At 34.1% G+C, this 18,410-nt stretch overlaps 1 protein-coding gene across 1 annotated transcript in view; it reads left to right on the top strand.

Moving 5' to 3' along the window:
- LOC126814580 (cyclic nucleotide-gated cation channel beta-3) overlaps positions 1–18,410 on the top strand; it is a 163,414-nt gene that overhangs the window by 19,840 nt on the left and 125,164 nt on the right. The window contains exons 3-5 of the mRNA XM_056099643.1: positions 1,072–1,165; positions 2,013–2,150; positions 14,443–14,866. Coding sequence (XP_055955618.1) covers positions 14,443–14,866 — 424 coding nt within the window. The 5' untranslated portion in view covers positions 1,072–1,165; positions 2,013–2,150. The remainder of the gene's footprint in view (positions 1–1,071; positions 1,166–2,012; positions 2,151–14,442; positions 14,867–18,410) is intronic.

Below are 18,410 nucleotides of genomic sequence, written 5' to 3'. Positions count from 1 at the left end.
CATGAAAATCGGACCAAAACTGCCGGACTAAATGGCTGCCCCTCGTACGCAACTAGTGTAAACATCTGGTATATCAAGGTTGTGGACCCTCTAAAGGTCACAATTATGATCCGATTTTGATGGAACTTGAAATACATGTTTATAACCCAAAGATGTTGGTTCTTTTCGATATTCACATATATCGGATCGTAACTTCAAGATTTATGGCCTCTTATTCTCCAAAAAATCATGTTTTTCTTGTGGTCCCTCTAGAGGTCACAACTATTATCTGTTTAAAAAACATTTTAATATATCACCGTTAAACCGTAATGTTGGTTGAGTTCAAATATCATGAAAATCATGCCAAAAAACTGCCGGACCAAATGTAAAGATCTGGTATATCAACATTGCGGACCCTCTAGAGGTCACAATTTAGATCCGATTTTGCTGAAACTTGAAATACATGTTTATAACCCAAAGATCTTGGTGCCTTTAGATATTCGCGTATATCGGATCGTAACATCCTGAATTATGGACCGTGATTGTACAAAAAATCATGTTTTTAGCTTGTGGTCCCTTTAGAGGTCATAATTTTTATCCGATTTAAAAAAAAAAACGTGTGAATATACCACCGTTACACGCTAAGATCTTGGTTTCTTTTGATAATTAGCATATCCAAACGTATCTTCCTGGATTATGGCCCCTGATTGTTTGAAAAATCACATTTTTAGCTTGCAGATTCTCTAGAGGTCCTAATTTAATTTTTTTTTCCGATTTTAAAAACCGTATAAATATATCACCATTCCACCATAATGAAGGTTGAAGTCGAATTTCGGGAAAATTGAAATGAAACTGTCCCAACAAAATGGCTACTCTTTGTACGCAAATTGTGTAAAAGTATGTAATACGAAGGTTGTGGACCCTCTAGAGGTCACAATTTTTATCCGATTTTGATGAAACTTAAAACATATCTTTATATCCCAAAGATCTCTGTCACTTTTGATATTTGCGCATTTCAGACCATAACTTTCTGGATTATTGCTCCTGATTATACAAAAAATAGTATTTCATGAAAATTATTCTATATTACAGTATATAAATAAGTGTTCTGGCTTTCTATATTGGACTTACAAAAGTTACTCTATGGACATTCTTTTAATTTGAGTTTGAAGAAAGTCATCTGCATGTAAGTATAGTCGGAAATTCTGTAATCTAGTGTTAATGCTTAATCACAGATCAAATTGAAGAGACATGAGATTTCTCTTTCATCTAAAATAAAACTATTTACTTTTCCCCACTTATTGTTGATATTGTTGGTTTACTATATTTAGATTGTACTCATATTGAATATTTTATTTGCCCACTATTTCATGTGGACATATTCTGCCATCACCCCCATCCATCTGTTAAGGATCAAAAGATCTTGGATGGGTTCGATTTTGGTGGGCATTGGACTATCCGTTCTTGAGTTATGCTCCCTGTCTTTTATCCAAAGTTTGTTGACTCTCTACACCACACAATTTTTGGCGATTTAGATGGAACTTAAAATATATGTAAACTTTTTCAAATTTGATGTGATGCATTTGGTTCACGAGAGGACAAACCCTGTCAATATTCAGCATTATGTAACCGTCCTTTGTGGAGTTACCCCATCCCTTCTCTCTTTGCTGAAAACCTGAACACGATAAGAGGCTACAGTTTCTAAATTATTTGTGAAGCATTGGGATAATGAGAGGGTGAGTCTTACGGATATTCCTATTTCACTGTTCATATCTTGGAAAATGTGGGTGTATATTGCATGGCAACCGCTTGCTTACATTTATGTTTATTTTATGTTTATGAAATATGGTTTTCTTAGCAATCAGTTATTAACATTCAAACATGTTATAAGGATATTGAATATGTTATTAACTATTACCTTATGTCACGTAATGACAAATCATAATGTCAATAATAATGAATTCATGGTGAAAATTGGATTCAGTTTTCAAGCCAGTCTATCTAATTGAGCTAATTCTCACATCTCCTTTCAGTGATATCCAGCATGCAGTGCTTAGGGCCCATTTGATGTTGGAAGGTCTTGGAAAGGGTATACAATGGGCTATTTAAAACAGTAACTTGAATTCAATTTTTCTTCTAAAAAAAACCCAAAACAAGCTACTTTTTGTAAGGTAGGTTTCATATTTAGTATGTATACATATTGTTACATTTTTGTTACTTTTGAAGATTAAGGTTCATGGGGGTCTTAATCTGGAATGTCTGACATGGGTCAAACATTTGAAGAGGAAACTTAATTTGGTTCTGTAAATGATGTAATATATGTACCAGTACGGAATAGAAAACTATTATCAACTTATGATGAAATTTAAACATTTTAAATTAATCTGAATTAAACTATACTGCATATTATCAATTGTATCAAACAGCTGGTCTTGTTCATGAAAGTCTACAAGGATTTTAATTAGTGATTTTTATTTTATAAAGTTTTTAAATACCGTAACAACGATATTGTAGATATATCACCTTGTTGAAAAAATCAAGTAGTTGGCAATCATATATACTCTTCAAAAAAAGTAGGGGATATTCAGAAACAATACAAAACTTCGGAAATGCACTGCTGTTTTTATTAGATGTAACCAGTGTATGTTAATAACAGGCAAATTGCCTACAAATGAACATAAACAGTTCATATGGGCGGCTTATCTGACGGCCCCATTTCACTCGCAAAGAGATACACTGTCAAAAGTGAAAATTGGACGTTTTTGATTTTTGTCTTAATAATGAGTAATTGCTCCACCAATCCTCAGACATTCAACAATTCATCGTGGCATGCTCCTAATTAACCGTTCAATCACGATTTGGGGCAATCTGACCCACTACTCTTGCAGTGCCACGGCCAATTCTTGCAGTAGTGTCGGTCGACGTTGATGTCGATGAACACGTCTTCCGATCAAATTAAACGTAACACACTAAAGCAAAGATATGCTAAACAGTAAATCTTATGCAAGAACCGATAGGAAAGCAAACATGGATAGATAAACCAGCACACGGCAGTTTTCATCAACCCTTCCTTGAAGTGTCAAATTTGACAATAAACCCCTCCCACGTGTATGGTGCTATTGCGTGTCACATTTGCAGCTCAGTGATTCTGTTGGGGAGATAAGTTCTTCATCTGTAGCTTGTATTAAATCCCCAAAGTTTTGATTCAATTTAGTTTTCCAAAGTCTAGAATTATTAGCCGTAAGTTTTGTGTTATCGTCTGTTTGAAAGCGCACCGTATCCAAGATGGCGGCGACACGCTTGATCTCGGCTCGAGTATCCGTATTCTTCGCATTATAACGTCAAAAAAAATAACAAATGTGAAATAGTTGATTTCTTCGACATTATCATATTCTACGATATGCCTGGCAGTAAATCATAAAAAATCTGATTCCATTTCACTCTTCATGTCATAAAATTATTAGCCGTAAGTGACAACGTGAAAATATTGGAATACTGCCAAAGTCATTGACACGGTGTGAATTTTCACCTGACCTATTACGTAAATACTGGAAGATCCTTTGTTGAAACGTATTTTTTTTATTAGATAATTGGCGAATATAACATCCCTTGCCATTGAGTGCTTTATTTTTTTTTACTCAATCACCATTAATTTATGAAATAAACACAATAGAAATCTGTTGATTGATCTGGCGCTTTTGTTCGCTAATGCCATTGCAAAGAATGATGGGTCCGCGAGTTTATTCGCTACCGTGAGTCACTTGGTGCGAGTTGTTTCGCTATTGTCAAAAATGGGAGCATATCAACTGTCCATGACTATTTATCAATTCACAACCTGCATCCCCATAAACATTGCCACATGGGGACCATATGGGGAAAAAATGGGCTGTGGGCCCAGGTGATACCACAAGGTCCCCACATAGGACCCATATTATCTTACCACATACAAATGTACGCAAATACACTTTATTTTCATATATATATTAATATCACAGAGACAAGCCAAATGATATAATGGTTACTTCTTTTTTACATTGATAATCTGACCGTATAGTGTGTGTATCTGGGGCCAATATGGGATCTATATGGGATTTCCCACATTAACAACTCTGTTTTGGTACACTTGGGGCCAATATGGTGTCCATATGGGATTACCCGTGTGTGTATCTGGGGATAATATGGTATCTGTATGGGATTACATATAACTTTTGCCTATCTGGGGCCAACATGGTATCTATATGGGATTACTTATTAGTCTATGTATGAGTTCATTATTGAATCCATACTTTTAGTTGTGTATATATTACTATCACAGAGATAAGCCAAATGATATAATGGTTACTTCTTTTTTTACATTGATAATCTGACCGTATAGTGTGTGTAACTGGGGCCAATATGGGATCTATATGAGATTTCCCACATTAACAACTCTGTTTTTGTACACATGGGACCAATATGGTGTCCATATGGGATTACCCGTGTGTGTATCTGGGGATAATATGGTATCTGTATGAGATTACATATAACTTTTGTATATCTGGGGGCCAACATGGTATCCATATGGGATTACTTATTATTCTATGTATAAGTTCATTATTGAATCCATACTTTTAGTTGTGTGTAAATTAATATCACAGAGATAAGCCAAATGATATAATGCTTACTTCTTTCTTACATTGATAATCTGACCTTATAGTGTGTGTATCTGGGGCCAATATGGGGTCTATATGGGATTACCCACATTAACAACTCTGTTTTGTATACATGGGGCCCATATGGTGTCCATATGGGATAACCCATTTGTGTATCTCGGGATAATATGGTATCTGTATGGGATTACATATAACTTTTGTATATATGGGGCCAATATGGTATCCATATGGGATTACTTATTTGTATGTATAAGTTCATTATTGAATCCATAGTTTTAGTTTTGTGAACCAATCTGCACAGAAAGGATTACGCATATGTGCACCAAAAGCTTGTGTGCTATGGATATGATATAACCACATTCATGTATATTATGTATATGGGTTCAATATGGTATTAATATGGGATTACCCACATGTGTATCTGGGGCCAATATCTTATCTATATGGCATCTACCACATATAAAATAATACATCTGGGTCCAATATTTTACCCATATGGGATTAGTCGCACTTGTATCGGCTTCAATGTGGAATCATACCCATTGCATTTAGTAGATATTAATAAGTATTCAGAAAATTAAAATCAGAATGTCATTAAAGTGTTTATTTGGGATATGTTAAACTTATTGCGCCCTCAACAGTTGTATTTACATGACAAGTAAACAGTCGCACAAACAGGTGCGATTTACATTAAACCATGTTACAACTACACAGATTTGTTAGAGAGCATAAGAATTTTTACAGGTAAGGTCTTTTTGCAATTTCTTTATTGTACTACTTTACTTAAAAATATTTTCAATTTCCCATTTCTCCTTCTTTAAAATTTAATGTTTTCGCTTAATTAAACATAAACATTATGCAAGAGCTAAATCTGACTATTGCAGGTCTTTCTTTAGGTCTGAAATGTTATATAAACTATTAATTAGACATTTATTAAAAAGACCATAATCAACGCCCTCGATGGCATCTTATGGGTCCGAATTTAATTAGATTTGAATCCGATTTTCTGTCCAACGCCCTTGATTAACCACAAAAATGGATAATCAAATTTTCTTTTTATTATCGTAACAGCGGTAAAAATGACAATCGAGGCTACTGTGTATATGAATCAGATTGAAGCAATTTCACTAAAATTTTCGACATTTCCCATTTACATTATAATCCGTTTTTTATCTATTATATATTGTCAGCTCTTTATTTAATCTTCCATAATGTATTTTTAAGTCAAACAATTTCAGGGCAGGTAACCTAACAGGTTACCGCAAAGGTTGTCTGGAAATTATTTGTAGCAACCTAGATGTATTAATGATGAGACCGTCTTTGTATGTAACCTGTAGGAACTGAGAAGTAAGAGATTTCAATTTAATAAAATTGAGAAATGAAGTCTTTTTTCTTTGTTTTGTTTTAATTTATAATATTGAACATGAACATAACTTTGTAACACAGGGATCACGTACAGGGGTCAATGGCACAAAATTCTTGAATTAACAATGGATATCGGAAGCACATACTGATATAATACCTGAACAAAATATCCAATCTTGCTGAAAATTGGTACAAGGCATGTTCGACCGACACTCGGTGTATACAGGCTGATCACGATGTTGGCCATTATCAATAAATTAAAAACAAAAAAATGCGTTAGATTGTTGAAATCGTAACTGGTTATATTCATGGTGATGCGACTATGCAAATTATAGGTGAACAAATTCATCACCAACATATCAAACTCAAAATAAACAGCATTTAAAAAAATAACACTTTTGTACTTCTAAAACCAATACAGTAATAACAAATCAGAAAAATATAACTTAAAATTAAATTAATTTTCAAAAAGTATATAATATTATGAAGCCATACTTGCAAAGCTGCTAAAGCCTTTGCGCGCAATATAAATTGGTACTCCATAGGTAGATGATTTATTCTACTGCCGTACTGAAATTTGTTTTATATTTTAAATAAAATTAAAATCCAAACAATTTGGAAATCTTTTATTAATATTTTTAGATTACTATAGAATTAAGTGGTGCACTAATATATACTTTGCAGAGATTAAACAGATTACAGCAGAATTAACCTTATCACAGACTATAATAAGTTTACCATGAATAAAAAATAGAGTTTGTTTATGAATGAAATTGTGACCCATATTTTCATTTTAAGAAATATGTGCTTCACTCTACCATTCAAAATAAATGCCCGTCTCTGTAGAGCTTTAAAGCAAAAGAATCGTAATACATTATTCTTTAAAGAAAATAGTCAAAGAAATCAGGACCAGTTTCTACTAAAATTTATTATGAATAGAGCCTGGCTGGTATAGGTTTCTTGCTAGTTAGATTTTAATGACTATAGGAGATTCTGTACTCAAATTATATAATATCTGACATACAGCAGAGTTCATCAAGTCAACCGTGAATACCTGTCAGCGCGTCATCCTATAACAACCAATTTAGTCTGGTCATTGGTTTAACTTTAGATTCTGAACTGCAGAAGTATATGTGTATAGCAGCTAGAAGTTAGTACTAACAAGAAACAGACCAAAGTGGTACACATCTCTGCAATCAGTTCACAAAATTTAATCAAAGGTAAATTTGTCCGATCCTTCCTATACTACAATATGCTTGATACTTTTTGGAGTATCATTAAACTTTTTGACAAAATAAACTGAAATGAAAGTTTTTAAAGTTTCTGTATTTTGAAAATTTTTGCTTTGACCTATAAAGGTTACTTAACTGACTTGATCATTTTGTGTGGAAATATACCTATATATATATATATATATATATATATATATATATATATATATATATATATATATATATATATATATATATATATGTATATTGCATCCAAGTACTTATATAAAAGTTTTATAATAATATGAGGATGGATTTGAATGGATGTTTTTTTTTTTCAGATATTTTAAAAAATATTGCCAAATTCTGAAACAAGAAAGATGTCATTTCAAGAAAGGTGACTTTTTACTTTTTAACTTATAACACGCATTAATGTGTGTCATGGCAATATATAGGTTTCTTGCTCTCGCTGGACAAAACGTCGGAAAATTTTATCAGCTATAGAACGAAATACATACAAAGGACATTATAACTGAATTTGGTAAAACTCTAGTTTGGTGCCACCCCTATACACAAAATATTCAACCTCGATGACAGCCTTGGTTTAACTACCAACCTTGAACAGAATGACAAACAAACGACAGTCATATATATTAGTATGGACTATATTATGCCCCCCCCCCCCCCGCTCCAAAAAAAAAAAAAAAGTACGAGTCAAATTTGTTGAGATAGGTATGTTAGAACAACACTGACAGATAAATGCTTGGACGATTAGGTGGCAGAGATGTCCTGTCCATCGTTAACAACATCATGAAGAATCTCAGTGACACTTATGTACAACGCCGTTACAATTGGACAGGATAAAAAGGCAAGCGTGAATTAGGAGCACATGCTACAGCTACCATTGTTTTTAGTAAGTAATATTGATGATACGTCATTGTTGGAAATAAATGCAAATCAATAATAGTTCTGGTACGATGGGGTTTATTTTAATGTTTTTACAATCGTATATCAAAAGTCTTTTTGAACCCTCTGCATATTTCAGGTGCAATTTAGATTTGAATTGTATGTGTTTTGTGGTCTCAGGGGAGATCATATGGAAAGACTTGTGTTGCTTTGTCAGGTTGCACATCAACAGACCTAATGTGCTTTCTTTTTGAATTACAGATCCCCAGACAGAAGAAATCCAATGTTTTGAAACACCACAAACAAGGAAATCAAAGCTGCAGTTAGTCGTTTGAACTGGTTTCCTGACAAATGCAAGGGACAGGATTGTGGGAGATCTCAATGAATTTCAACCGTCCTAATTGAGAAAGCATAATAATAAAACATGAAACCAAATATAAATAGTTTTGTACTTATTTGGTACAAGATCCCATATGAGTCCCATATTATGCCCATATTACCTTTATTTGCACCCCACATGAGTCCCATATAGTAACCATATGGCATTTCTTAACATGGCCATATGGGTCCCATGCAAGCCCCATATTACATTTATTTGCACCCCACATGAGTCCCATATAGTACCCATATTACATTTCTTAACATTGCTATATAGGTCCCATGTAGGCCCCATATAACACCCATATTATTTTAAATGTCTTACCCATATAGATCCCACACAAACCCCATTTAGTACCCATATGGTTGCCCATATGGATCCCATATGAATGTTGGGTGCAAAAATGTTGGGGTCCCATATGGGCTCCCCATAATGGCCCCATATTACATGACACATGGTACCCATATGGTACCCATCAGTGAATGTTATCAGGGATAGGTATTTGCATTTCAATCCTCTACTTTTTTTGAAGAGTATATATTGCCTCGGTCACTCCCATCTATCAACAATTTTTTATGGGGCATTTGAGACCCAAAACTATCCATTTTTATACGTCCACATTCATAATGTGGACGTATGATGCCGTCGCCCCTGTCTGTGTATGTATGTATGTATGTATGTGTGTGTCTGTGGGTCGCCTACAGGGCGCAATTCCTGATGGATTGTCTTAACACTTTGCACACTTATTCCCTATACCCTAAGGATGATCCCTATTGTTTTTGGTGCATGTCCGACCCCCAGGGTCAGACCCACGCCCATTTCTTTTATTTGTTTGTTTATCGTCTACAGGCCACATTTCTTAACGTATCATCTTGAAACTTTGCACACTTATTCTTTATACCCTAAGGAACACCCCTATTGTTTGTTGTGCATGCGCAACCCCCAGGGGCAGAGCCACACCCATTTCCCTATACCCTAAGGATGATCCCTATTGTTTTTGGTGCAAGTCCGACCCCAAGGGGCAGACCCACGCCCATTTCTTTTATTTGTTTGTTTATCGTCTACAGGCCACATTTCTTAACGTATCATCTTGAAACTTTGCACACTTATTCTTTATACCCTAAGGAACACCCCTATTGTTTGTTGTGCATGCGCAACCCCCAGGGGCAGAGCCACACCCATTTTCTTTTTGTGTGTCTGTCGCCTACAGGCCACAATTCTTAATCGTCTTAAAAAAAAAATTCATACTTATTACTTATACCCTAAAGATGATCCCTATTGTTGTTGATGCATGCTCGACCCCCAGGGACAGAGCCACGCCCATTTCTTGTATTTCTTTGAAATCTACACGCCGCATTTCTTAATGGATCATTTTGAAACTTTGCGTACTTATTCTTTATACCTTTGGGGCAGAGTCACGCCCATTTCTTGTATTTGTTTATCTCTATAGACCACATTCCTAATGTGTCATCTTGAAACTTTGCATACTTATTCTTTATACCCTGAGGAACATCCCTAATGTTTGTGGTGCATGCCCAACCTCCAGGGGCAGAACCACGCCCATTTTCTTTTTGTGTTTTTGTGTGTCACCTACAGGTCACAATTCTTAATTGATCGTCTTGAAAAATTTTCATACTTATTCCTTATACAGAACCACACCCATTTCTTGTATGTTTGTCATCTACCGACCGCATTTCTTAACTTATCATTTTGACATTTTGCATTCTTATTCCTTATACCCTAAGGGACATCGGTATTGTTTGTAGTGCATGCCCAACCCCCAGGGGCAGAGCCACGCCCATTTTCTTTTTGTGTGTCTGTGTGTCACCTACAGGCCAAACCCAATTTTTGTGTTTATTGTATACAGGCTGAAATTCTAATTGGATCATCAGGGAACTTGGCATATTTATTCCTTATACTGTAAGAATCACAACTATTTATTTTGGTGCATGTCCAGACCCCCAGGGGTGTGGTACCCCACCCACGTTTTTTGTTAATTTTTATCTGTAAATATCAATCATTTCAATAACAGTGTGGTACCTATTTATATTGTTCCATATCCAACCCCCAGGGGCAGAGCCACGCCCAATTTTTGTATTTATTGACTACAGACTGCAATTCTGAATGGATTATCTTCGAATTTTGCATATTTATTCCTTATAGTTATTATACCGTAAAGACAGCAACTATTTATTTTGGTGCATGACCACTTTTTTGTTAATATTTAGTCTGTAAATTTGGCAAAACAAACCCAACACCTAGCCTTCTTTGCCTCTTATCATATTACAGCCATTTCATATTTCATTCCCTTTATTTTAAAAAGTACCATATCAATCAAAGCAGGAATGTGGACGTATATTGCAGTGGTAGCGATGCTCTCGTCTTTTGAAAACATGTCTAACCCGCCCTTTTTTTCTGGCAAAAACAGTGTGCATCTTTGTGCAACATGCTTTCAAAATAAGGGATGTGGCATCCACTTCTATATCATCTTCAATAGAAGGCTTGATCTCGCTTTAACTGTGTACATCTTATCAAGGCCTTCACGTAATTACCCTACATATTTCAGCACTAATTTCTATTGGGTACAAGCCCAACTTGTGAGTCTATCAGATTCCTCGATCGTCGCGAATACTAGGTCTCGCGCTTTCAAGCTAAAATGTCTACCTGTGATAATCGAGTTGCAAAGTTCAAGGTTCATTCAATGTCAAGGTTTCCATGGAGGTCGCGATGTCACAACCTCTGATTGGACACTACTGCTCACGTGTCTGAAGATAACATAGCTATAAGTTCGGGAATTGTGAAGTAAACAAGCAATGGCCAGATGTCGTGAAACTCGCAGTCGTTGCTTCAGGAACATGCTTCTATATAAACCAAACAATAACCAACAATTTAAAGACCTCTTCTTCACGTTTAGTTCAAGCGACTATGACATATATTCAAAACTTTGGTTTATATTTTGTACATACTACCTCAATGTATATAAATGTTCATTTCACCCACTTTTATGTAATTTTCATCCACTTACTTTTTATATATTTTTCATCCATTTTTTTTATGTATTTTTCATCCACTTTTATAATGTATTTATGATGTTGACCGTAATGTATAATTTACATGCTGCCTGAAAAGGGTGTTTTATGTAATAAAATCTATCTATCTATCTATCTCTATCTATAAACATACTGCCTACGTAGATTTATGATGGATATGCCCTTAGTTGTTAATCTACTTTCATTGTAACTAGGAATACGTAACCGGATGGTCAAACACAGCTGTATTTTAAAAATAACAAATGAAATATTGTTTTAAAATCATTGACTTATATTTTAATCATATTGTCTTTGGTATCGCCAAAGAAAACTCCCCATTTTGACCTTCAAATTGATGTGATTTTAGAAAACATTCCCACATATTATTTTTACTTTGAAGATTAGAATGATTATGATATTGCATGTGTCCTGTTTAGACTGGTTTTGATGATTACATAATTATCAGGTACATGTATCTGTATTTGATACCACTGTTCTAGAAATCATTAATGCACCAGGTATTGTAGCATCAATCAATCAATATGACAAACATCGCAATATTCTATTAAAGGGAGTAGAGGCTTCTTCATAATTCTTCTACTAAACTTATCGTTGTTTATGAGGCTTTTTCCATCCCCTCTATTAAACTTCAATCAATGATATATCTTTAAAGCACTTTAAGAAAATATGATTTAGTAATTTTATAAAGTTAATTAAAGATAGATTTCACTTGTGTAAATATTTAGTGACTCCATCTCCTTCACTGCCTTCATGTACACATACATGTATAATGTTTTCTTAAAATTCAACTATTTCTACTTACTCATGTCAGTATTGGCCAATTCAAAGTTCACTTAAACTTCTAACAATGACATAAAAATATAATCTGATGATAAATATTTACATGAAGCTTTTCAAATCAGGGCTCTTGTTTTTGTCTTATTTACTGCAAAGTTGACTTGCTCGTGGTCTATTTATGCGTAAAAGGCAATTAATACAGTTTATTTACAGAAGAAAGGCATAAAAATTAATTTGTAAAATTAATGCAAAAATTATGATAATCATGAAAATGCCTTGTCAATCCAAGATAACCAAAATATGAAAAAACTAATTCTGCTGGCAAATCCTGGAAATGGGAGCATGGTTTAGATATATCAATGCACACCAGTACCTTTATCATTCAGAAACCTGAACTCTAAACAGAGAATGGTAAAGTCTTTTATAGGAGAAAGAGATACAATTTGGTGGTCGTAGCTGTGTTCTATTCCCTCCATTTAATACTCCCAGGCTAATACTATAGAAATATACTTTAATTGCTTTTTATATCTCTGTTAAACTATATAAATATTTTACTATTAATTGTCTATATGTGTTACATGTATTATTGCATAACAACCACAAAAGCAAGCATTGTTAGCTTTTATTAGCCTCCATTATGTCTACAGGTAACTAAACAATGCTAGAAACTGTATAGTAGCTATGAAAAATGAAAATGTTTCTTTCTGTATGTAGGTAACAATATACATAGGCGTAGGAGCCGGTGGGGGCAGGGGGAGCATTTGCCCCCCAAAAAATTTATTTTCGGGCAATGAAAAATTCGACGACCTTTTTATTCTATTAACGTTTAGAGAAATAATATAACTAACTTATTTCTATGAGATCCACACTGCCCGAAAAGTATTTTCTCGTCTTTTTCTTGTCCACTGCATGCCCGAAAATATGCCCGAAGCTCTCTTATGATATGTATGCCCGAAAAAACGGTATTGATTTCGGGCAATTTTCTCTTATGCCCCCCTGAATTACTTTGAGCTCCTACGCCTATGACAATATATACAGGTGAATATATGTTTTTTACTGATCACTATAGTCAACACTAAAATAGGAATAAATCTTTTTGACTAATAACTCACAACACAATTTGTTCTTGATAACTTTAATAATAGAACCCTTGTCAAATCTCTGTGTGATATGTGTAAAAAAAACTACAAAACCAGTGTTGTGTTTTTTATTGTGCTAAATCCCTGAATGCCACTCAAAGATTAAACTCTGAAGTTGGGTATAATGTTCACAAGTACAACAACCTTAAATTGCAATTCATAGCGCCTACCGTGTAGCTTGAAATTCTTGAAGCCATCAAGGATTTAGATTTGATTTTTCAGTTTGCCAGTTTTAACTTTTTTCAATATATCTGAATTTGGAAGAAACTCTGGCCTTCTTTTGGCTTGCTCTGAACAATACACCAACATATGGCAAGATTCTTTATATCTATGCATCAAAGTTTTGGTGTAATTTTATTTTTGTGCCATGTTGACCCCTATGTTTTAGGTTAAAGATTAATAGTGAACTAATGGGCCCAAATTTGCTGGTCCTCATTACTTGTTAGTCAATTTATATGGCACTCAAATAACTGTAGGCAAAATATTGAATCAGACTGTATATCATGATCACAATACCATTAAAACTTCTGTTGAATTTGAATGATTTTAAATCCCTTTCAAAGTACAATATTATGAAAAATTAATCTCAAATAGGAATATCAGTCCAAATATAGTATAGTTCCGTTCAGTGTTTACAAAGATATACGGTATTGAAATGAATATTCCTAACATTTGGCATCCTTTTTGCAGATAATATAAATGAGTCTGCACCAACTGTTAATTTTGAGTAAAATGATGGGCCTTGTTTTAATCTGATTAATCCATTATACCTACCATTGTTATTTTGGTTTTGTTCTCTTAATTAAATGATAAACAATTAATTTGAGTACATTTTGGCATTGTTAAAGATGTGAAACTATTAGATGTTTTCAAAAAAATATATGCAAAAGACTAGCTGCCGCTATAATTTTGTAGGGTTTTATGTCTGTGCATGATGTGATGTCAAAAATAAACCTGTATCCAATGTAAATGATTTTATTTCAGATGAATATATCACAGACAGTAACACAATCTACAACACCCGCCTCACAGATACAACTTTTACATCCATGTATACCAGATGATAGTCAAAAACTGTTAAACCAACCACCCCACGATGATAGAAATACACAAGTGCAAGGCATTGACAACCCAGTCTTCTGTGTGGAGACGTCATTGGCTGAAGGTATCCATGCAGCTTTGTCAGGTCACCAACCCTATTCACCACACTATTTAGCTTCTCGTCAACCTGTTTTTACATTTGATACTGTCACCCGTCCATCTTCTAGAGCCAGTTTGAGCTATGAATGTCAAGATGAATTTCCAATATTAAAAGATCTGCCATATTCACGAAGAGGAAGTCTGTCCCCCTACCCATCCTCAAGCGATAAAGATAGTTTAGCTGTTCCTGATAGCAGTCTTGGGGCTGGTAAGTGCTTTAGTTTTTATACACCCACATGTCTGTTAAGTTTTTAACCAATTTTTATACGCCTACATTTTCATGTGGACGTATATTGTCGTCGCCCCTGTCTGTCTGGACGTCCGTCCGTCCACAATTGTTTGTGGACACTCTACAGGTCACAATTTTTATCTGATTTCAAAGAAACTTGATATATAGTTTTTTCTCCCTAAGATCTTGTTGCCATGTATCCGACCGTAACTTCATGGATTATGGCCCCTGATTGTAGGAAAAATCGCGTTTTTAGCTTGTGGATCCTATAGAGGTCACAATTTTTATCCGACTTTTTTGAAACTTAAAATGTAAGTTGATAACCCAAAGATCTCGGTTCCTTTTCGATATTCGCACATATCGGACCATAACTTCCAGAATTATGGCCCCTGATTGTACGAAAAATTGTGTTTTTACCTTGTGGTCCCTATAGTGGTCATAATTTTAAAAAAAAAGTTTTAGTATATCACCGTTACACCCTAAGACAAAATGGCTGCCTCTCGTTCTCAAATAGCATAAAAATATGGTATATCAAGGTTGTGGACCCTCTAGAGGTCACAATTTTCTTCTGATTTTGATAAAACTTGAAATGTTAGTTTATAACCCAAAGATCTTGGTTCCTTTTGATATTGGCATGTATCGGACCATAGCCCCTGATTGTACGAAAAATCACGTTTTCAGCTTGTGGTCCCTCTAGAGGTCACAATTATTATCTGATTTAAAAAACGTTTGAATATATCACTGTTACACGGTAACGTTCATTGAGTTCTAATTTTGTGAAAATTGGGCCAAAACTGCCGGACAAAATGGCCACCCCTCATACATATGCGATTAGTGTAAACATCTGGTATATCAAAGTTGTGGACCCTCTAGAGGTCACAATTTTGATCGGCTTTTGATGAAACTTGAAATGCATATCGGATAGTAACTTCCTGAATTATGGCCCCTGATTGTATGAAAAATCATGTTTTTAGCTTGTTGTCCCTGTAGAGGTCACAGTTTTTATCCGATTTAAAAAATAAATTGTGAATATATCACCATGATACACTAAGATCTTGGTTCCTTTTGATAATTGCGGAGACCAGAATTAAATTACTGGATTATGGCCCCTGATTGTTTGAAAAATCACATTTTTAGCTTGTGAATTCTCTAGAGGTCACAATTTTTTTTCCGATTTTAAAAACCAATTAAGTATTTCACTATTTCACCATTTCACCATAATGAGGGTTGATTTCCAATTTCGGCAAAATCGAAATGAAACTGCCCGACAAAATGGCCGCTCTTTGTACACAAATTGTGTAAAAGTATGCAATACGAAGGTTGTGGACCCTCTAGAGGTCACAATTTTTATCCAATTCTGATGAAACTTAAAACATATCTTTATATCACAAAGATCTCAGTCCTTTTTGATATTTGCGCATTTCAGACCATAATTTTCTGGATTATTGCCCCTGATTGTACAAAAAATCATGTTTGTTTTTAGCTTGTTCTCTATCCATCGCTTTCAAAATGTGGGCGTATCCTGCCTGGCAGCCGCTGGTTGATTGAATTTACAGGTATAGTAAGTAAAAATGAGTTAATCCCCTTGACTGATATTATTGCTCTCGTGTCTCATACTCACTATACATAGTAAATTACTAAATTACTATCTGCCATGGTATTCTGCTAAACATGATTCCTATTGATTTTCACTGTTTTCAGAGTTATTGCCTCTGACAAATGAATGTTAATTAAAAGTTACCCTCTTTACAAATGTTTTACAAAATTTGGAAAATGATAATTAAACTTGTAAAATTCCATGTCTGACATCAGATACTGTCTTGTTTTGAAAGGATACAGTTTTTACAAGGTACCCTACCTGAGGGGTAGGCCTATTAAAACAGCCATTAAAGATATTAGATTTATTGTTGTGGAGAAATAGCATTGTTAGATTTTTAACCTAAGAAGACGTCAACAAAACCCCATTACTTTATGTCGGTAAGGAGAAGGGAGATAACCACGTTTTTCTTGGTAGTACTGTTATCATGTCAAATATCAATATATTGATTACCAGTACTGTACACCATACTTCATCTAGTATTTGAAATTGTAAGAATAAACATAATTCTTCTTCTTTTAAGAATAAACATACACTTATTCATCTATTTGAAATTTTAAGATTAAACATACTTCTTCATATGTTTGAAATTGTAAGAATTTACACACTTCTTCATGATCACCTGTTTGAAATTGTAAGAAGAAACATACTTCTTCAACTTTTTTAAGTTGTAAGAATAAAAAAATGTCTTCTACTATATGAAACTGTAAGAATAAATATACTTCATCATGTATTTGATATTGTAAGAATAAATATACGTCTTAACCTATTTGAAATTATAAGATTAAAAATATGTCTTAACCTATTTGAAATTGTAAAAATGTACGCACTTCTTCACCTGTTTGACATTGTAAGAGTAAACATACTGCTATAACTATTTTAAATTATAGGAATAAACATATTTTTTCATATATTTCATATATATATGACATTTCAGATCTTATGACTTTATAAGACCTTAACTGTCATGTAAAAAAACTCTTCTTTTCTAATCAACATAACTTCAACTTTTTTTGTGTGTGTTAACCCTAGAGTCTATCTAATTATTGCAATTCATATCATATTCCATGCCAGTTGAATTATTGCATACATTTGTATAGACCTTCTTGTCAAACTCAGTGTCAGAAAAGTGTAATCAATTGATTTGGCATACCAGAGTCTCTAATTATTAGGACTATTCATGACTTCATTTTTGTATTCAAGAGGTGAATTGATAAATTTTATCTTAAAGTACCAGTTCTAATTTACCTTTATTTGTAAAGGAATCAATTATAGTGTTGGCTAAGTGTTATCTTTTAAAGACTAGAATTCTGAATACTTTCAAATTGTACAGGAGTTCAATATCTATTTTGTTCAACATGTGATGTACTTCACCATCTCCTTGTGTTTGTAAACACTCTAAAGACTGCATCATTTTGTATTATTTTCAAACCAAACCATGTTTTGGGTGGCAATAAAAAAATGAGATGTCATTTAGGTTTCTTTTTATACGCCCACATTTTCATGTGGACGTATATTGTTGTCGCCCCTGGCTGTCCGTCCACAATTGTTTGTGGACACGCTACAGCTCACAATTTTTATCCGATTTCAACGAAACTTGAAATATAGGTTTATCTCCCTAAGATCTCGGTTCCTTTTGATATTGGCATGTATCGGAACGTAACTTCATCAATTAAGACCCCTGATTGTACAAAAAATCACGTTTTTAGCTTGTGGACCCTATAGAGGTCACAATTTTTATTTGATTTTGTTGAAACTTGAAATGTAAGTTTATAACTCAAAGTTCTCGGTACCTTTTGATATTCGCACATATCGGAACGTAACTTCCTGAATTATGGCCCCTGATTGTACAAAATATCGCGTTTTGAGCTTGTGGACCCTATAATAGAGGTCATAATTTAATTATCCGATTTAAAAAAAATGTTT

Source organism: Patella vulgata, chromosome 3 (assembly GCF_932274485.2).
Source record: "Patella vulgata chromosome 3, xgPatVulg1.2, whole genome shotgun sequence".
In the NCBI taxonomy this organism is placed as follows: Eukaryota; Metazoa; Mollusca; class Gastropoda; family Patellidae; genus Patella; species Patella vulgata.
This window is presented reverse-complemented; position numbering and strand designations above follow the sequence as displayed.